Source organism: Polyodon spathula, chromosome 8 (assembly GCF_017654505.1).
Source record: "Polyodon spathula isolate WHYD16114869_AA chromosome 8, ASM1765450v1, whole genome shotgun sequence".
NCBI lineage: Eukaryota > Metazoa > Chordata > Actinopteri > Acipenseriformes > Polyodontidae > Polyodon > Polyodon spathula.
Window position 1 is genome coordinate 25,918,592 of NC_054541.1, and position 21,660 is coordinate 25,940,251.

General features: G+C 35.7%; 2 protein-coding genes across 5 annotated transcripts in view; one reads left to right on the top strand and one right to left on the bottom strand.

Moving 5' to 3' along the window:
- The first annotated feature begins 25 nt into the window (after positions 1-25).
- Positions 26-11,137, top strand: LOC121320239 (sodium-coupled monocarboxylate transporter 1-like). The gene is made up of 14 exons (XM_041258491.1): positions 26-376; positions 1,706-1,799; positions 1,956-2,023; positions 2,109-2,263; positions 2,804-2,944; positions 3,293-3,422; positions 3,726-3,814; positions 4,025-4,134; positions 5,918-5,985; positions 6,194-6,280; positions 6,573-6,784; positions 7,091-7,194; positions 9,025-9,113; positions 10,945-11,137. The coding sequence occupies exons 1-14, from the start codon at positions 26-28 to the stop codon at positions 11,050-11,052; spliced, it is 1,806 nt and encodes a 601-aa protein (XP_041114425.1). The 3' UTR covers positions 11,053-11,137.
- Positions 11,138-14,243: 3,106 nt separating this feature from the next.
- Positions 14,244-21,660, bottom strand: part of LOC121319674 (anoctamin-4-like) — a 72,144-nt gene continuing 64,727 nt past the window's right edge. For 2 of the 4 annotated variants that reach the window (XM_041257342.1, XM_041257346.1), the window contains 2 exons: positions 18,181-18,389; positions 14,245-14,828 (listed from right to left, as the gene is read on the bottom strand). In XM_041257342.1, the coding sequence (XP_041113276.1) occupies positions 18,198-18,389 (192 nt within the window). In that variant the 3' untranslated portion in view covers positions 14,245-14,828; positions 18,181-18,197. Of the gene's footprint in view, positions 14,829-18,180; positions 18,390-21,660 lie in introns of all 4 variants that reach the window. The other 2 variants (XM_041257344.1, XM_041257343.1) reach the window with 2 other exon arrangements.

Below are 21,660 nucleotides of genomic sequence, written 5' to 3' on the forward strand. Positions count from 1 at the left end.
TTGTAGATTCAGTGCTGAACACACCATGTCAGTCTCTTCTGCTGTTGGTACATTTGTTGTGTGGGACTATGTGGTCTTTGCAGGAATGCTGCTCATTTCAGCTGCTATTGGAATATACTATGCTATAGCTGATGGTGGACAGAAGACCTCTAAGGATTTCCTGATGGGAGGCAGAAGTATGACTGCAGTCCCGGTGGCTCTGTCCCTGACTGCCAGCTTCATGTCTGCTGTAACAGTACTTGGCACACCATCTGAGGTTTATAGGTTTGGGGCAATGTTTGCTGTCTTTGCTATTACATACACCTGTGTGGTGATCATCAGCGCAGAGATTTTTCTTCCCGTCTTCTACAGATTAGGAATCACCAGTACTTATGAGGTATTTTTATATATATATATATATATATATATATATATATATATATATATATATATATATATATATATATAGAATGTTGTTTCTCTTAACTGTAAGGAGACATGTGTCATTTATTTGTGCTGTAATGGTAACCTAAAAGCATAGAAAGGATTAATAATAGATAGTGAAAGCCCAGTAAAATATAGATAAGCATTGTAAAGCACAGATGGGTACGGTAAAGCAAATTGCTAAACTAAATGCATAATGAAATCATGGGAAAAGTATGGGTAACCTACAAATCAGTGCCCATTAACTTTTATAAGGGAAGGCATTTCATTCAGTAAAGATGTTTTGCCTTAGTCACACTCTCTTTATATATACCTGTTTCATATTTACCTTTCACTCTTAACATTACTTTTCATATTTCCCATCCCTTAAACTAGGATATTTCAGGGGCATTTCTAACACAACTTAATGCTGAACAGGGACCAGAAGTGGAGATAAAACTGAGAACATTATTCTCTCTGTGCAGCTTTCCTACATTAACAAGAGGTCGTAGGCTGTACCTGACAATTGTGTTATATTCTGGACAAAGACAGTAATATTTCCCAAAAAGGAGAAAAGATAGGTGCTGGGAATAAGATACCAGATTTAAAGTTAAATAGTTCCTGAGAAGAAAAATGACTTTTTCAATGGAGGCATTTATATTATCTATATTAACTGAAAACAATTATTGTGAGAAAATTAGTTATTTGAACATTTTGGGGGGGACCCAACATTTTTTTTAAATTATGGGTTTCAATCGGTAAAGTCACACACAATCATACGGCATGACTATTATTTTATTATTATTATTATTATTATTATTATTATTATTATTATTATTATTATTATTATTATTATTATTATTATTATTATTATTATCATAACAATAATACATCAATAATAATAAAATGTCATAACCTTTAGCGAAATTGTTTCGACAAGCGGGCACACCGTGTATTATACAAAATAAGTTTGTCATTCACGAAAAACAAGAGTAAAGATATATAAACTATAGTTAACGATCCGGACTTAATGGTATAATAAAGGAGTTGACCTAATCAGTGTGTAATTTGATAAATTAGTGAACGATTTTAATTAAACTTTTATTCTTTAATCTTTCAATAACACTTTATATATACAAAGGTATATATATATATATATATATATATATATATATATATATATATATATATATATATATATATATATATATATAATATATATTTATATATAATAACTTAATTCTTACGAAACAAAAAAGATATGCAAAGTCAAGGGGTTACAGGACATTACCTTGAGCCTGAGTTTATTAACCATAACATGGATATAATTTATTCTTTTTTTCAGATTTTATATACCGGAATTGTTATTTATGCTCCAGCCCTAGCTTTAAATCAAGGTCAGTATCTTCACTTATAAAAATACAAATAAACATCACAAAATACGGCAATTCTTAACAGCAGAAGCAAGGATCAAATACATTGTAACATAACTGTTAATGAGGAAACTACATTATTGAAGGTTAACAATAACTAAATGTATTCATTCTTGACAGTTACCGGGTTTCACCTGTGGGGAGCTGTGGTCTCAACTGGGGTCGTTTGTACCTTCTACTGTACTATGGTAGGGTCGTAGTCACATTACTTTACACGTGACAGTTATAAACTGTGAGAAATCTGATGCTGAAATGTCTCATGTATGGTTGCAGGGAGGCCTGAAGGCTGTGGTGTGGACAGATGTATTCCAAGTTGGAGTCATGGTTGCTGGATTCACTTCTGTCGTTATTCGAACTGTGGTGGTTCAAGGTGGAATCTCTCCCATTCTGAATGATTCTTATCATGGAGGAAGGCTGAATTTTTGGGAGTAAGTTAACAAAGTCGAGGTTGACCTCACTGTTGTCCTACTAGACCTCATACAAACTGTATAGCATACGGACAGAACTATGGTAGAAGTGAAGGGTAAGGATTGGAGGACATCCACAGAATTTTTGGGTTTCCTGGGCCATGTGGGGAATTGCTGCGGTGAGGAGAAAAGCGATTGGGTATTCCAAACTGGGAAAAAATTTGGTGGAAAAATTGGACACACCAAAATAAAAAACAGAACTAATAAAAAATAAAATAAAGCACTTTTAAACTTTTTTGTACAGTACAAGATAACGCATTGAGATACTCATGTATTTGCCATAATATAGAATTTTAATGGAATGTTTACTGTATGGTTAATGATTACCATTGTTTTATACAGTAGTAGGAACTTACCTGCATACAGGATGTGTTTCTGTTCAATATAAAGTAGACAATACTAAATTACAATTGATGACCAAGACTTTGAAAGATAGTGACAGAAGTTCACCAGAGATTGATATAAATTAAATATACTTTTCTTGAAAATTATGTATTATAGCTTTGATCCCAACCCTTTAAGAAGACATACGTTTTGGACTATTATATTTGGGGGCACCTTCACCTGGACTGGGATATATGGAGTCAACCAAGCACAAGTGCAGCGATACATCTCCTGCAAAACCCGCTTCCACGCAAAAATGTGAGAAACACTGACGGTCCTCTTAATGAGGCAACGGCTGAACTGATTGAACTCTGACTGTTTATAAGTTTTAAGAGTAGCTAGGATAAATGGCCATTTTTTATTGTTCAATTCCTTACTCTTTTAAGGTGTTGTATAATAATAATAATAATAATAATAATAATAATAATAATAATAATAATAATAATAATAATAATAATAATGTATTGTTATTAGTCTTTCTTTTATCAGCATCATACCTGTAAGCCTTCAGTTTTTTACAGTATGTATGGGTGAACTAAGAAAAAAATTGTTAAAAAAAATGATATAAAACCTTTAACCTGAAACTGAAGTTTATCACGACCTCAGGTCTCTCTATGTGAATCTTCTTGGACTCTGGGCGATCCTGGCCTGTGCTGTGTTCGCAGGCTTGTGCTTGTACTCGGTGTATAAGGACTGCGACCCCTGGACTGCACACATCGTGTCAGCACCAGACCAGGTACAAAGCCAGGATAGATACAAAATAACCACGAAAAAATAATAGTCCAAAAAATGTAAAGGTTAATGTAACTCATTGTTGGCATATATATTAAAAAAAAAGGAAAAAAATATAAACTAATGTAGAAATTAATAAGAAAAAGAAAGAAAGAACATTCTATATTACAGTATAAACTCTCACCTTTTGACCAGCTCCTTATCAACACCAGCTCACCATTAAGAACTGGTATTACTATGAGGGATTATGTTGTTTATACTTTGAAGAAGCATTTGCCAGTGAGTAACTTTCACAAATTATGTCTAGCTAATGCCATACCTGGTGCTGGATCTCCTAAGAGATTTCCCTGGAGTTCCCGGACTTTTTGTGTCATGTGCGTATAGTGGAACATTAAGGTAAATACGTTTGCTGTGGACAGTATAAAGTTTTGTAGCAAAACTAGATAGGAAAAAAAAATACTGCAGTCAGTACTGTAGGTCTTCAGTACTGTAGGTCTGTTGATCAATTGGACCAGTTATATGAAGGAAAACCCTTAGTACAATGGTCAGATCCCAGTTTGTAAGGCTTTTAATTTAATTGTAGATATTTGTTTGGTCTTTTTTCAGCACTGTTTCTTCCAGTATCAATGCCTTGGCTGCTGTAACTGTGGAGGATCTAATAAAGCCTTACTTCAATCTATCAGAAAGGCAACTATCTTGGACTTCCAAGGGCATGAGTAAAAACATTTATAAACCAGTATTTTAATAGTAAATTAATATTGTGTTTGGTTCAGCAGTATATATCTACATTTGATATTAGTGTGAATCTCCTATAAGTTAAATAAGTTAAAAAGTAAGGTGTTGTATACAGAACTGATTAATCTTTTATCCCTAAGTTAATGTTTCAGTTCCAGTCTTGGTTTGTAGTAGATGTAATAAATCCATTCTACTCTATCTGGTGACTGTATATTTAAAAGGTTGTGTTCTTATCGATAGCTATACAATAGTCTACTGAGTAATCGATTGCAGTGGGACCAGAGTAATGGAGGATTTGTAAAAAGTCGGATAAATGAATTCTGTTTTAAATACCATTATACACAGCTGTAACAATTACTATATTCACACAATTGTTGTTTTGAGATTCAGCTTTTATTAGGGAGCTCCCCTAATTTTCTTGTTTATAAAGATACAGGATATTAATGGCAGGGTATTGTGACAGAGTAGCCGTGTGCCGTGTGGGTGCGTGCATTCGCCGCTGAGTAACTGTGGCTACTCGCTCGGCTGTTGACGGTTTGACTTGCTTACTTAATCTTTGGTATCCAATCCTGGTTCTCACGCACACGCATGTACTTTGACAAATTTTCAGCTTCTTAAGCCCAGTTGGCTTTGGTTTTGCATCAACCCTGGGGTGACGTCCCGCTGGAACACACCTCCCTGTTAATTAGATTCCACACCTGACAATCACACAAAGGCGCTTTCCTGTAGCATTTTGCATAAGCTCATGATCATGATGAATAAATGGATAGGGCGGATATTTGCATTAAAGCTGAAACACAGTCAACGCTAGAATATACGACACTCAGATATAGGCTTACGTCAGTGACATTTTATGGCCCTTGTGTTAAAAGTCAATCCCCATTTTATATATATCATTAATTCACTTACCTGTCACACTTGATTTCCGACTCCGTCATCAGCTTTCTGTTTTTTTTTCTTGTATGCACAAATCAGTCTGTTTTATTATGCAGTTACACAGCGCTTCCTCCAGTTTCACCTGACGAAATTGCAGCAATAACAAAGTGAATGAGACCAGCTACTGTAATGTAAAACAGTTAATCATTAAACAGTTTTAGATACTGTGATCTATTTTGTTGCTTTTGTGCATTTTCATTTGCAAGTGAACTGTTACATTAGGACCTTCTCAAGCACTATATTCTGCAATTTTGAATACTGACTTTGGATACTGTTTTAATTCTGGAAACTGTTTTTTTTTTTGGTTTGTTTTTTTTAATCATTTGCTAAATTGCATTTTCTTTTGTGTTTTATGCAGTTCTGTGCATGGGTAACATTTTGATTTAATTTTGCTGTTGAGCAGTTAATGAGGAATTTGCATAGTGCTACAATACGTACCGGATTTAAAAGTATGTACTGTATTAGTCCACATGTCCTCAATCGTCTATTTTGGCAAGTGATATTTTCAGAATCGTATTGTTTTGAATTAAAATACTTCTTCCATTGAAAATACACTACTGTACCATCAAAACCAACTACAATACATCTAAATGGAAGCCTATGTATTTTAAAACACAGCCCTTTCAGCTATGTATTTTTGACATTGTATCTTTTTTGTATTCCCTGAAAAATGGGTTGGAATGGGCCAAAATAGAATAATCAGATCTGCGTCACACTCTTTTAACCGTCGCTGAAGTCAAACTTTTATAGGGTCGGATATGTAAAGGCCCACTGTATACTGAATTTGGTGTTCTGTATCCACCAGCTTAAACCCTTTCTCTGTTACAGGTTTACTATATGGGGTTTTGTGTATTGGGATGGCAGCGCTAGCTTCTCTAATGGGCAGTCTCCTACAGGTATGGAAGCGGGTCAGGATATATTACATGTAGTATGTAGGGGTCAGGATGGTATTTTCCAGGATTTACACAACTTGAAATGTTAATAGATATATGCAATTGGTATGAATTATATATATATATATATATATATATATATATATATATATATATATATATATATATATATATTATTATATGATATAAAAGGACGAAAGGAAACGTGCAGTCGCCACTCAGCATTTTTGGGATGATTGGAGGTCCGCTGTTGGGATTGTTTGCTCTGGGCATTCTCTTTCCTTGGGCCAACCCCACAGTAAGTGCAGTGTCATTTATGTTTTCAGAAATCAGGATCTTTCAGGGGAATGTGGTCAGGTATTCATCACAACAAGTGGGACACGAATCAGGCTGGGCTTTGTCTCCAAAGTTCACTCGCTTGGTAACAAGAATACAATTATTTAAAACTCTAAAAAAAAAAAACAACTACTACAAATAAATGACTGCATATTTTAAAATGTAGCGTTTCCAAAACCCAGAAATATTACAAAAGTCAGTTTGCCAGGACACTCACCAGCTTGAAAACAACTCCAAATGTTATATCTCTTCAGGGAGGACTAGTTGGCCTTGTATGTGGATTTGCTGTTTCCCTCTGGGTTGGAATTGGTTCTCAGGTGTACCCCGCATTACCTGAGAATACCATGCCTCTGCCCCTCAGCACAGCCGGCTGTAACTTCAGCACCCCCGATATGGATTCTAACTGGATGGCAGCGACAGAAATGACACCACTGACAGCCACACTGCTGAACGAAGCAGTTGACAGGTTAGTGCTTGATGTAAATTCTACTTCGTGGTAGATCTGCAGTCACACAACCTTGGATCTGCATCGTGCATCGTGCATTTTGCCTGACTGTGCCACAGTGCAGAGTAGCTGCAGAGTTCGTAGCTGCAGGGTTCAGTAGCAGCAGGGTTCAGTGGCTGCAGAGTTCAGTAGCTGCAGGGTTCAGTGGCTGCAGGGTTCAGTAGCTGCTGTTTTTCAGAGGCACCTGCTGATCCTCCTGGGCTGGTATGTGGGTCATCGGAGATGTGAGATTTAAACTGAGCATACAGTATTTGTCTTTATTTCCAGACCCTACCTGGCTGACCACTGGTACTCTTTGTCTTACCTCTACTTCAGTACAGTTGGAACTTTGGTGGTTCTTGCAGTTGGTGTCATTGTCAGTCTGTTGACAGGTAGGCACTAATCCCCCACTCCTGTATAATCACATCATATCCCTTTTGGTGCAATGCACAAGAGTACAGTGTGTTATATTCTATTCAATAATTGAAGTAAAACTCATAAGAAAGCTTGCAATTGAGACTATTCACTTTGTTTAAACATTAATTTATTTGTACAACATAACAAAACAAACATTTAATAGCATTTGAGTAAGTCAAAGCAACTTCTATAACATTAACTATAAGAGATATTGGGAGAGCCTGCCTGCTGTGTGTGATTATCAGATGTGGAATCTAATCAGTAGGTAGGCGAGTTCCAGCAGGGAGTCACATCTCCGTCATTTCGCTTAAAACTACTGCAAGTTACATGCAATTACAATGTGGACTCTTTCCTAGTTTCACATAAGCAAAACAAACAATAAACAAACATTAAGTTGTGGTTTATAAAAAGGCACTACTTCATACCTGCAATATCTGATTCCATAGCACATATATTTTCCAGTACTATAGCATGTGACAAAGTCACTTCTTTAGTATTACCTATACATACCGGTATAAGACATTCTCAAAACGACACCATAAGTTCCCACAATTACAATAGGAACTCTTTCATAGTTTCCTAAGGACAAATCAAATTATACTGGATACAATCAGATTAATAAAAGAAGCAATTTTTATTTCTAGAACAGCTTTTTTAAACTAACATGTCTATTGTATGATATGTGTTATTTAATTACATGCATGCATAGAACTTTATATCATGGATCATCTCTCCATTTTAAGGAACCTTAACCTTATGTAATACTTGTGTGAAGATTCCAGTGTGAAATTAGCATCTTCTTAGGTAAAGCAGTAAGGACTACCTTTAAGGCAACGAGACTGTGGTATGACTAAACAGCTTGGAAGCCATTTTGAAGACAAATTTAGTGGAGTAAAGCTCTTGATTTGATGTGGTTTTGGAATAAAGGAGGCTAGAGAAAGTTTCTGATTGGCTTGTTCATATCAGTGTTGACACGTCCAAGTGTCTTCTTGGTGTTTGTATTAATTTAAGAAAGATCTTAAAACCAGTTGAATACTGATTTATTATATATATATATATATATATATATATATATCTATATATATATATATATATATATATATATATATATATATATACAACTTGCCATGTCACTCCTAGTTTATATTAGGTCTTATTTATATCTTCCGATAAAATGTACCTTATTTTTGGTATATAACACGTCAGGGTTCAATTCGTTTGGCTATGGCTTTAATTTAGGTCATTTTTAGTTATTTTTAATGTTGCTTATTTATTACTGATTTGTTTGATTCAGGATATCTTTAGCGTTTCTTTCATTTCTCTGGTCTTTCCTTATTACCTATTTTGTTTGAAATTGTAACATGTTCCTAAATATCTTTATCTCTATTAGCCCTTCCAGGACCTTTGAGAGCCATGCAGTCTGGATTGTTAAAGTTTGCCAATAGGTCTTGTGTTAAGGGTTACCTTGATATGTGTTGTTCTCGTTTAGTTCCTGAATAAATTAATCAAGGAAACCTTTTGTCCAAACATTAGTCAAAGTGTCTTTGAATTTTAAAAGTGATTACTTGGATTACTTTAATGTAGTATGTTAAGTATGTTAATGAAGGCTTTGAAACACAAATCATTTATTAATTTGTGTTTTATTGCATATTCATTTGATTTGAACTTTTATGATGGTAGTACTTCATTTACTGTTACACAATCTTCCAGACTATCAGTATTCTGTATTGTAAGACTGTGGGATTAGTGTTATATAATTTAGAAAATAGCATTCATGATCTTTGCTTTTTTCCTGTCTCTGAAAGGAGGAAGAAAACAGCATTTGGAGTATGGGAAAACATTAGTAAAGGAAGATCTTATATTCTACAGTCTTTTCTCTTCCTGTAAAGCCAATGTAAGTGACATGCATCATCATTAAGTCAAGCATACTGGGGCCTGTCCTTATTCAAGTTTGCTGTGGTATACCAATGCAGTACAGAGTAATAGAAGCTTAGTGAAAGCATGGTAAAGCACAGGCAAAGGATGGCAAGAAAAGATCATGGCAAAGCTTGTTAATACATGTATCCATGGTAAACACATTTTAAACATTGAATGTGCAAAATGACCTTGTTAAGCTGGAGCAAGTTATTTAAAGGATGTAAAAACAACAGTACATTAAGGTACAAAGCCAACCATGGCCACCAGTCAGGCACCAAAATATGGATTACATTCATTGAACAGTTTTAGGGAAAGCACGGTATCACGAAAAACCTGGGCGAGCCCTCATTCATGATTGTTGTGCCCTAAAAGTTTTAGGTCAATACAACAAGTCCCAGAGACATAGAGACAAGCAAGATTGTTATTTGGAATGCTCTTTTATTGGTTGTTGTTTTCCTATTTCTGCCTCTGCTTCCTTTGCTGGTTAGCTAGAACTCTAAATGTGTCGACTCACAGTTGAAATGATTAGTATATTTGCTCATTTCACTTATTCAGTTGTCTTACAGTGTTTTTTTTTTTTTTTTTTTTGGTTCAATTTACATAATGCTCATAATTCAATTTAGATGCTTTTTCATTTTCACCATTAAATATGATACCATTAGCTAAATCAAATTTTTTTTTTCCAAAAATGCACCAGGCAGCCATCTTGTTTAACGCATAAATGCCATTTTTGAAAATGTAAATTTTACTGACACAGGGATGATGGCTTTCAAGTTTGGAATTAATCAAGTGAACCATTTTTACACTGAAGCAGTTTTAAATATAAGAAGAACATGTAGGAGTGACAGCCACATTGTTTCAGGAAACATAAACATTTTAAAATATTTGTATTCCATTGTCACCGGAATGATGCCTACCAAGTTTGGAGTCTGTTGGTCAGACAGTTTTCAAATAAAAGCAACCTGCTGTTAAGGGCACGTTTCGGTGAAATTTGCGGCAGCCATTTTATTATTGAATTGTATCACAGCAACTTCTGCTTTGCTAGCATTTGGATGCTGATAATATCTGTCAAGTGTCAGATCAATCAATTCAATGGTGCCAAAAAGAACATTTCGGGAGGTTTCAAGAAGAAACGTGTCACACGGCCATTTCGGTTTAACGCTGGTTTCTTAAAAGTCAGTTGTATTGCTACAGTATCAGGGAAGATGCTTGTGAAGTTTGGAGTTAGTCAAGTAGATCGTTTGTCAACTGATGCAGGTTTAAATTTCAAATGTATATGTGGTGGCCATCTTGTTTTATAAAACATCACCATTTTCACACATTTGTATCCCATTGTTACTGGGACGATAACTACCAAGTTTGGAGTTTGTTGGACAAACGGTTTTCAAACAGTAGCAGTTTGTTGTTAGGCAGCGTTTCGATAAGATTTGTGGTAGCCATTTTGACATTAAAATTTATCACAGCAACTTTTGCTTCGCATAGGGGGTTTGGATGCTGATGATATATGCCAAGTTTCAGATCAGTCAATTCACCGGTTCCCAAGAAGATGATTTCGAAAGGCTTTATCGAAAAATGCGTCACGGCGCCAATTGCAAGGATGCACCAGCAAATTTTTTTCAACATCTGACAGCCAATGTATCCAGCTTGTTACCTGCCAAGTCAGAACCTGATCAGTCACACAGCTTCAAAGCAGCAGCAGTTTAAAGTTTTGGGAAGGAGAAAAAAAAAAAACATTAACAACAACAATAGGCTTCCCAGCCTTTGGCTTGAAAGCCTAATAATAATGTGTTATGCATGCTTGTTTCTAGGAAGAAAAACAGGTTGAAATGTTGAACTGGAAGCCTTCTCCTACCAAAGTGTCCGGAACAGTCAATCCTGCCTTCAGTGACATCGAGTTGGACTTGCCAGAAAAATAAAGAAAAAGTCAATGGTGTTCATATATAAAATCTGCAATAGAACATACTGTAATTGTTTATACTGAGACTACACTGTGGTTTGGACAAATGCAATATGTGTGCCTAGCTATAGTATCATTTTTTTTTTTTTTAAATACATGTTTATTATTGTATTTTTGACTCAATCAATTATTGTTTCCAAACAGACAGTCCAATAAAGAAATTGTACATTTAGTGCTCCTTTATTAAAAAACATCTTGTTTTATTGTGAAACTGCAATGCTGAAGTGTATTATTCCCATCTTGTCTACAACACACACACACAGTTACAGCAAGCTCATTCCTCAATCACGCAAAACCACAGCATAGCTTTCTGTATAATCTACAAGCAAATTAAGTTTTAAAAAGTCACAGAAATAGGCTGAAAAAATGAGCTAAATAAAGGTAAAGGAGCTTGGCCCATTAATAGCTCCCAGTCCTTATACACTGGTGGGACTTATAGCTGAAATTGTCATTTTCCTGCTGCTGGAACTAAATCTCAGATAAAGCATGCTTCTGCCATTTAGCATGGAGTTTTCACATCCATTACTGTATTTTTTTTAAATATCAAAATTGAAATAAATACTTTATGAATCCAAATAGACTGCTTTGTAATTACATTGCAATTACAGTGGCTTGCGAAAGTATTGACCCCCCTTGGCATTTTTCCTATTTTGTTGCCGTACAACCTGGAATTAAAATTGATTTTTATTTGGATTTCATGTAATGGACATACACAAAATAGTCCAAATTGGTGATGTGAAATGAAAAAAATAACTTGTTTCAAAAAATTCTAAAAAATAAATAACGGAAAAGTGGTGCGTACATATGTATTCACCCCCTTTGCTACTAAGCCTCTAAATAAGATCTGGTGCAACCAATTACCTTCAGAAGTCACATAATTAGTTAAATAAAGTCCACCTGTGTGCAATCTAAGTGTCACATGATCTGTCACATGATCTCAGTATATATACACCTGTTCTGAAAGGCCCCAGAGTCTGCAACATCACTAAGCAAGGGGCACCACCAAGCAAGCGGCACCATGAAGACCAAGGAGCTCTCCAAACAGGTCAGGGACAAAGTTGTGGAGAAGTACAGATCAGGGTTGGGTTATAAAAAAAATATCAGAAACTTTGAACATCCCACGGGGCACCATTAAAGCCATTATTAAAAATTGGAAAGAATATGGCACCACAACAAACCTGGCAAGAGAGGGCTGCCCACCAAAACTCACGGACCAGGCAAGGAGGGCATTAATCAAAGAGGCAACAAAGAGACCAAAGATAACCTTAAAGGAGCTGCAAAGCTCCACAGCGGAGATTGGAGTATCTGTCCATAGGACCACTTTAAGCCGTACACTCCACAGAGCTGGGCTTTACAGAAGAGTGGCCAGAAAAAAATAAGCAAACATGTTTGGTGTTCGCCAAAAGGAATGTGGGAGACTCCCCAAACATATGAAAGAAGGTACTTTGGTCAGATGAGACTAAAATTGAGCTTTTTGGCCATTAAGGAAAACGTTATGTCTGGCGCAAACCCAACACCTCTCATCACCCCGAAAACACCATCCCCACAGTGAAGCATGGTGGTGGCAGCATCATGCTGTGGGGATGTTTTTCATCGGCAGAGACTGAGAAACTGGTCAGAATTGAAGGAATGATGGATGGCGCTAAATACAGGGAAATTCTTGAGGGAAACCTGTTTCAGTCTTCCAGAGATTTGAGACTGGGACGGAGGTTCACCTTCCAGCAGGACAATGACCCTAAGCATACTGCTAAAGCAACACTCGAGTGGTTTAAGGGGAAACATTTAAATGTCCTGGAATGGCCTATTCAAAGCCCAGACCTCAATCCAATTGAGAATCTGTGGTATGACTTAAAGATTGCTGTACACCAGCGGAACCCATCCAACTTGAAGGAGCTGGAGCAGTTTTGCCTTGAAGAATGGGCAAAAATCCCAGTGGCTAGATGTGTCAAGCTTATAGATACATACCCCAAGAGACTTGCAGCTGTGATTGCTGCAAAAGGTGGCTTTACAAAGTATTGACTTTGGGGGGAGGGGTGAATACTTATGCACGCTCAAGTTTTCTGTTTTTTTGTCTTATTTCTTGTTTGCTTCACAATAAAAAATATTTTGCATCTTCAAAGTGGTAGGCATGTTGTGTAAATCAAATGATACAAACCCCCAATAAATCAATTTTAATTCCAGGTTGTAAGGCAAGGGGGGTCAATACTTTCGCAAGCCACTGTAGATGTCCATATTTCACAAATATGTGATCACCGAGGACCAATTGGATGAACTACACCCATCTGATTTTCGTACCCCGCGGAAGCACAAAGGTCAATGCAGCGCTGTTGGTCCTGGGCCAAGATCATCAATTTGAAGCAAACAGGATTCGTACTGATCTTGCATTAACTACACTACATCCCTTAGTCTCCATTCACTTCTGTTTCCATGAGTACTGTTTAATCAACCTAAAAACTCATCCAAACTCACCCAATCTCATATATATATATATATATACACACACACACACACACACACATATATATATATATATATATATATATATATATATATATATATATATATATATATATATTATAGACGTGAAAGACCAACCTATAAAATGACAAAATATTGTGACTGCTGTTCTGGTTTGATATTTTACTGTTTTAGAAAATTTATGGCAGTTCTGAACTAGACTGTACAGCAATTACGGTTCAATCGTAAAATGAAGTTGTGCAAGTGGATCGTCATCAATTGCAATTCCAGCTCAAATGTCTTCTTTGTTAACATACAGAGTTCTTGAAAGCTTGTGTTTTAAACATGTTTGTCTGATAAAGGGTATCAAATTCAATACAATGTATTATAGCACATGACATTCTAGATTAAAGTGAACCAAAATGAAGTCTTCAGTGCCAAGATTGACTGGAGGGCGTTATATTTGTTTTTCCAGGTCATTGAAAAGAGACCTGCCCTATTGCCAAATGACTCCATAGTCAAGGGCACTGCTGCATGAAAAATATGCAATATACTGCAAAAATATACAGAAAGATCCTTGAGACATTTTCAAAACCCAAGCCATTCATGTGGGCGTGTAACAGCTAGACACATTTTGCAGAAGGCATTTGAACATTAACGACACCACTGGTAAAGTTCAGATGCATATTTATTGTACATTTGTATTGTATCACACTATACAAGCAGTAAACATTGCTTCATGTTCATGAACTGATCCTTAATTTAATGAAAATTCAAGGTTCTCTTAAATATCTGGCTATTTACAATTAAGCAATATATGTCATATCATGTCTTTTTAAATGTCTGCAATAAAAAAGGGTAGAATTGTAAACAGGGTTTTTATTGAATACAATGTTACAGCAGACAGACCATTTACTTACATACAAGTTTCCATTTTTTATTTACTGTACATTCAGTCACTGAAGGTAGGACAAACTGTAATGGATGAAGATGCAACGTCTGAGAAAAGCAGCAAACTGTTGCAAAATGGCCAGTCATACAACATTTCTTCAAAGTACAAACTGTTGCATTTTATAGGAACATGCTTGCAGTGTTAGAAACAGTTAACATTGTATTGGTTGACTGCAAAAAGTGTTCACAATACATCCCTTGGTAAATGTGCTGATCAGCTTGCCTTGTAAAACATCTCCTGGCATGCATTGCGGCTGCATTGATTCATGCTCCAGAAGCGAAGGTGCTTCAGAGCAGGAACACGTAAACAGAGGACGTAGGTTAAACCTGCAGATAAAAAAAAATAATAAAAAAACAAACAAGTCAACCCACAGCAATGGAAAGACGACTAATGTCTGTCATTTTAGTTTTGGAACACAGATGAGTCTAGGTCGGCATGGTTACAAAATCTGGAATCGGATTTGATTAAATCCATTGGACCTGAGTGTTGCACTCCTTGAGTACATCACTATACAATAGAACACATACATTTAGTGCCTTCAGTAGACTGTGTAGCCTTTTTAAATACTGGAAACATTGAAGAAATAATAATAATAATAATAATAATAATAATAATAATAATAATAATAATAATAATAATAATAATAAAATCAGTTTGAATATAGTTATTAATGTTAAATGCGCTTTACGCTGCAGGATTCTTTGCGACATCTAGTGCCCATATTCTGCTGTTTTTGTTTTAAAACATGGCAACAATGCAAAGGAGCACCGTGTGGAATTTCTTTCCCAAAGCAGGAGAAAAAGGAGTTTGCAAACTCTGCGAAGGGAATATTTCATTCAAAGGAGGAAACACTAGCATACTTACTTAATATGCTCCACAAATATGTTTTATTTAACCCAAAACAAAATATGTCAACATTTCGTAAATGTGTGAGTAATGTTTCGATATACTGATTTCACTGTGTACTTAAGCATTTTGGATATGCTTTTTCTTTGTTAGTATACTTCATTAAAGTTAAAAATAAAAATGTTTACGGTTTAAAGGGGTACACCGCTCACAATTGTGTGTTTATTTGTTTATTTATTTTTAAATAAAGGCGACTTATTTGGCATTTTTTTTGTATAAAACTGTATCTGCAATAATTGTATATAATCCATTCCGTATTGGAAGCCACGTGGTTATTATTATTAATGTCTCACAGAGTTACCGCTCACATAAACCCAACAGGATGTTGTTATGTTGTTTTCTTTCCAATTTAGGTAGTTCCTGAGAAAAATAGTCGCCAGAGTTATTATTATTGAGGTGTACTTGCAGCTGTGCGCTATTGTTTTCTGTAAAACCTTGATATCCTGTCAGTTAAGAAAAGGTTTAATGCAAAGCTTGTTTTAACATTATCTTTATTATTAACAGCCAGAGATCCACGCTTACAACTGCATTGTTACATTTTCTAAATGTTATTTAAATTCTCAAATATTGATGGTGGTGTAATATTTGATTTTATTTATTATATTATATATCCTCCAGATTCGAACTGCCTACCTTCTACATTAAAGACAGACTACAGTTTCGCAAAAGGGGAAATCCGTCGTAGCGGGTTTGTAGTCATTTCTTCACACTTTGATTTTGCTAAAAAGTATTACTGAACAGACTATTAGGTTTAAAACACATCACATTACCTTCCAAAGTTTCTGCTATGTCATATGTAATATCTTTTTCAACATTATTGCGATTGTTTTGATACTTTTATTAACATATCTCGAGTCTTCCTGTCAAAATGTCTTTTGAATTCATAACGTTGGTTGCTAAAATTCAGCCCGTTCAATCAGAAACATTTGGTTCCCAATTCCTCTCCCAGAGTTCAGCATTTTGATTGGATCATCTGTCCTACGTGCTCACTGTGGTTCAGGGGGATAGGGAACAGGTTTATGAATATGTGTGACAAGCCCCATATAATGGAAATAAATACATAAATAAATTAATACATTATTTTGGTGGGTAAGGGCAGAATAAGAACCAGTAATAAAACCTAAAGCAAGAACTCTATGCGCTAAGCAACACAACAGCATTCAGATGTTTTGCAGATTTTGAGAAAAAACATAAATAACACTGTAACAAAAAAAAAATAAAAAATTTGTTTTTGTGACCAGGACAGTGATATTTCAAAATATCACTATTTCCAATGGGAAAAGTGACAAATGTGTGTCTTTCCGTTCACATAAAGTCAGAAAAAAACAACATATGAATCCAAATTAACATGTATTTATACTAAAGTAATACCAAATGACTACAAAAGATTTAGAAGTGAGTAGTTTTTCGAGATTTACAATTATACTGTAAATACGAAAAGACACATATTTGCCCATTTTCCCATTGGAAATAGTGATATTTTGAAATATCACTGTCCTGGTCACAAAAGCAAAGTTTGTGGGGAATAATAGCCATTTTCTATACTTTTGAGGCATAAGCAATTAGGAAATAACACTTACTACCCAGGAACAAAAATTGTGTTACATAGTGTAATCGTATGGCTGGAGGTACGCCCCCTGTACATTTTCGTCTTCACTCCAGCCCAGTGTTGCCAACTTTTCAGATCTGAAAGTCGCCAGATCGGCCTCAGAAAGTCACAATTTTAAAACAGAAGTCACCAAACCATCATAGTACATAGAAACACCAACATAGTAAGAGTATGAGGTTGGGTAGTCCTAACCCTAGCAGTACTGCTGGAGTGGGGGTGGGGGGTTGGAAGCATGCCGGTGTCACACAAAAATGGTACCCCATTAAGCATGCCTAGTATAAAAAAATATTTAAAGAAGATACTTGGGTTTAAGACTTAAAAAAGGCCTGCAAGAGAATGATGGTTTAACTGGTGTTGATAGAGCAATGTAAAAAATGTAACTGGCTAGATGATGCATTTTGAAATACAGAATTATCACAATCAAATGGTTGCACTGTCAGACCCCAAAGAAAGTGGGAAAGTGTGTCACGTCTGTAACTGCAAAAACAAAACTTTGAAATAAAACAACAGCACACTCAATATTTCCAGCTAAAAATGTCTTTACTGAAGAATCACAAAAAAAATCCCGACAGCGGGAACACGGATAAGTTAATGCAATGTCACAACTACCTTACGTCAAATATTGATGTATATATAACAGTCTTAAGATGAACACCAGCATAACTGATGAGAAATGAAAATAACTAGTCAAACTGATTTATGACCACAGATGTAAAGCAATCGCAATTGTGTTGAAAAAGACATGTACAACAAAGTAGAAAGCTAAGGAAAGTAATACGTTGTGTTTTAACCCCTACAGCCTGTTCAGTAATGCTTTAAAGAATGCTTTTGCTAATAGTGGTATGTCATTTATTTCCTGGTTAATGGGGTGGGGAAACAGTGTTGTGCTGTGCATTGAAGTCCATACATTAAGAACTGTGCACTGGAGCATGTGCAACACTCATATGCTTTCCCACCCTTCCCCACAGTCAGCCTTGAGTCTTTTCAGAAGCAATTTTTCCTGGACTGGTTTATACCTATGGCAAATCATGATCAAAGTAGAAACAATAGAGAATCATACAGTCCACAAACAATAGGACATTGAACAGGAAAGAACACTTCACTGTTACTGTCTAAACTTTGAGGCATGCTATATAATGGCACAGTAGTTAACTCAATGCTACCTTATTCAGTGTTATGTTTAGGGCCACTCATTGTGATGAGATTTTCCATTCTTCTTCCTCTCATTCCTTTCTTTCTGAAGGCGATCCAACTCTGCCTCATACATCATTTCCTGAATCAGGTACTTTTCCCGGCGCATTCGATCCCTCAGGTCTTTTGGTAGGTCTGGGATCAGGTACGAAATCAGATTTTTTATGGTAAAAACCATGTGCTAAAAAGGAAGATGAAAGGAACTTGGTGAGCAACATACACACAGCAGCATAACCAAATGCTTAAGTTTAGTGTGCTACCGAGCCTCTACTTTCTACACACTTCCACTATTTTAACTACAACCTTTAATGACATGAGAACAATCTGAGCATCTAGATTTTGTTTTGGAAGAGCCTGTTGCTACCGCTGTTATAAAGAGAGAGAACTGTATCAATATTATATTATTTGGTTGTAAACGTTATATATATATATATATATATATATATATATATATATATATATATATATACAGAGTACCATTATTATTTTTAATTGTGAGCAGAAAGATTAATAGTTAAGACAGAATGTACATATTAATCCAGAAGTAGGCATTGACAGTTATGGCTATGGGGAGGTGGGAGTGTAAGTGCAGAACATTCTCCACATATATGTATGACTGGTTCTTGCTCAGCTATGAACATGTTGTTATATTTTTATGTCCTGTTTATATAAGCAGTCTAACAGCCTCAGAAGAATCAATCAACCACTGTGAACATTACATTTTTTCTCAGAAATACACATCCCTTTGTGGCTATAGCTGGAGGCATAACTTATACAGTATAGTGTTTCCATTTAAAATTTCAGTCAAAGCATTCCTGGGCAGCAAGGATTAAGTAACTCTATATAACGACAAAGGTTAGTAACTAGATGTAGGATGTGTAGGATAAAACATATTCATTACACAGTAACATAAACAAATTTATCGTGCAGGAAGCAGTACTTTGATTACAATAGCAATTCACCACAAACTTAAAACTAAACACAATTCTGCTTGACACAAAACATGATTCTACTGTATATGATTCATTATGTCCTGCACTCAAATACAGTCCTTTTATGGATGTTATTTTTGCAGTGTCTAAGACCCTGTTCACACTACTGGGCTGGCCCAATTTCAAGTTGGGAAGGATATACATAATTAAGTAATACCCCAAACATAAAAGCCAAAGGTGGTTGAATGCTTGTTACTACACTGATTTGGCTTGCTAAATGACAAATTATTAGTATGATTATTATTTATGACTATTTGTCAGATAAAAGGCATATACGGAAATAATGTGACACTATAAATATATATTTTTTACTTTTATGAAACGATAGCCTGCACTCAGAATGGAAGAGCTACTGGAATATACAGTAATCCTTGATTTTGTAGCAGATGTTTCTAATTTTTTTTTTTTTTTTTTCAATGCAGCACAGTAGCAATGCTATGGTATATATTTAAAAAAGAAAACTACCTGGTATATATATTATTGACTATTATGACTTAATGTTATAATGTATCAATGATTTTAACATTTGTGGATGAGAATGTATTTTATGTGTGTGTAAAAGCAAGCAGCTAAGAAATGATCGTGGCTCCCGACTGGGATAAACGGTAAAGGCACACTGCGTGGAGTGTAGGATGCACCCTATAGCCTGTAGGTCGCTGGTTCAGGCTATTCCACTGCCAACCGTAGATGGGAGTGCCCAGAGCGTGGCACACAGGTTGGCCAGGGTGTCCTCAGCTCACGGTGCACCAGCGACCCCTGTAGACTGGCTGGGGCACCTGCGGGCCTGCCTGTAAGCTACCTGGAGCTGCGTCGTCCGCTGCACCTCCGAGGTGGTTGCATGGCAGACCCACAGAGTGAAAAGAAGCTGATGGCACACGTTTCTGAGGGCAGTTGGGGGTGGCAGCGGTGAGCTGGGTTGAAATAAAAATAATTGGACATTTCAAATTGGGGAGAAAATAAGAAAAATAATTGCCGATTCCAAAAAAAAAAAAAGTAATGGTTGGCATTTTAATATAAGGACACACACTTCTGTAGCTGTGTATATCGTTGCGTGCAAAATAAACAACGGTGGCTGAATATGCCAAGTATTATTGATCATTATTGAGATCCACAATCCTGCAGTTTTTATATTTATCGCTTAGTTAATAAATAACAGCAAGAAAAGGTAATTGTGGCAAATTAAACTTAATTATGAACGCACTTTTTGTAGTTTCGCATGCGAGTATGGGGGTGGCTCTATTTACTTTTCACCCGTGTGGGAGCATGGGAGTATGGTAGTTTCTACTGAGCTATGTAACCAAATTGGTCAAGTGATACGAAACGGCAGCCTCAAGTCTGCTTTGCTTTCATATATATGTAAAGGTATACATCGTATACATCATATACATCGAAACGGTAGCTTAAATCTAGGCTGTCCCTAGGCTGCCTTTTCTTTTTTGGAGCATTCACAGCTTTTTTGGGCAGCCTTAAATTGCAAGCATGAATGTGGTCTAAGTAATTTACTTGGATTTGCCGTTAGCCTTTCTTTTAAAGGATTTACAAAGATACAGATATGTTAGCAAAACATTGCCAACAATGCTGCAGCTTACAATGAGTGTGCAGTCACAGTAAAAAAAAAAAAAAAAAAACTCAATCTTGTGCTTCACAGGGTGAAAAAAAACACAAACCCTCCCCAAAAAACAGTACATTGTCAATTGAATCCATCAGGCAACAGGAATAAAAGATTAGTACAATATAACACTAAGAACAGAACAATAAAATGTGCAGACAAGTAATTTTTAAGATAAACAGGCTGGACTATAAAAATGTGTCTTTAGTCTTGTTTTAAAAACAAAAATAGTTAGGGCTTCCCTTATTGAATGACGCAGTGTAGGAGCCCTACTATAGCTGAAAGTTGTACCGCCTGTATTCTTTAAAAAAATCTTTGGGATCTTTGGTCTTAATGGAACATATCAAGTTTATTTAATATTAATATACAACAAACCCCATACATACCAATCATGGTCAGTCTCATTGGCAAACACCACACACTAAAGGATTAATTAACCCATTGTGTACACTACTTGCACCAAGTGACATCACTGGTATCTCAAGTTCCGGCGAATGAGCGGTTTATTTGAAATCCTGTTGTTTACATCTTTTCCTCTGCTGTATTAAACGGTTTTAAAATACTTATTTTTTTTACTTGTTTGTTTTATTTCAACTACAAAAGCATTTAAATGTCAACGACGAGCAGCGATCACTGCTGTGTCCCATTATGCTCAGCTTCAGCACGGTACAATTCAACAGTTTTTTCATTCATTCATTTCCCGAACATGAAGAGACGAGAAAAATGTGGCTGAAAAATATTCCAAGAGATAAATTCACTGTAACGAAACACACTAAAGTATATATATATATATATATATATATATATATATATATATATATATATATGATATATACTATATATAATATCAA

Coding starts and splice junctions, on each gene's coding strand:
- LOC121320239 (XM_041258491.1), top strand. CDS start 26: ATGTCAGTCTCTTCTGCTGTTGGTACATTTGTTGTGTGGGACTATGTG. Junction 2,024..2,108: donor GTACCTTCTACTGTACTATG/GTAGGGTCGTAG, acceptor GTATGGTTGCAG/GGAGGCCTGAAGGCTGTGGT. Junction 3,423..3,725: donor TCGTGTCAGCACCAGACCAG/GTACAAAGCCAG, acceptor AATTATGTCTAG/CTAATGCCATACCTGGTGCT.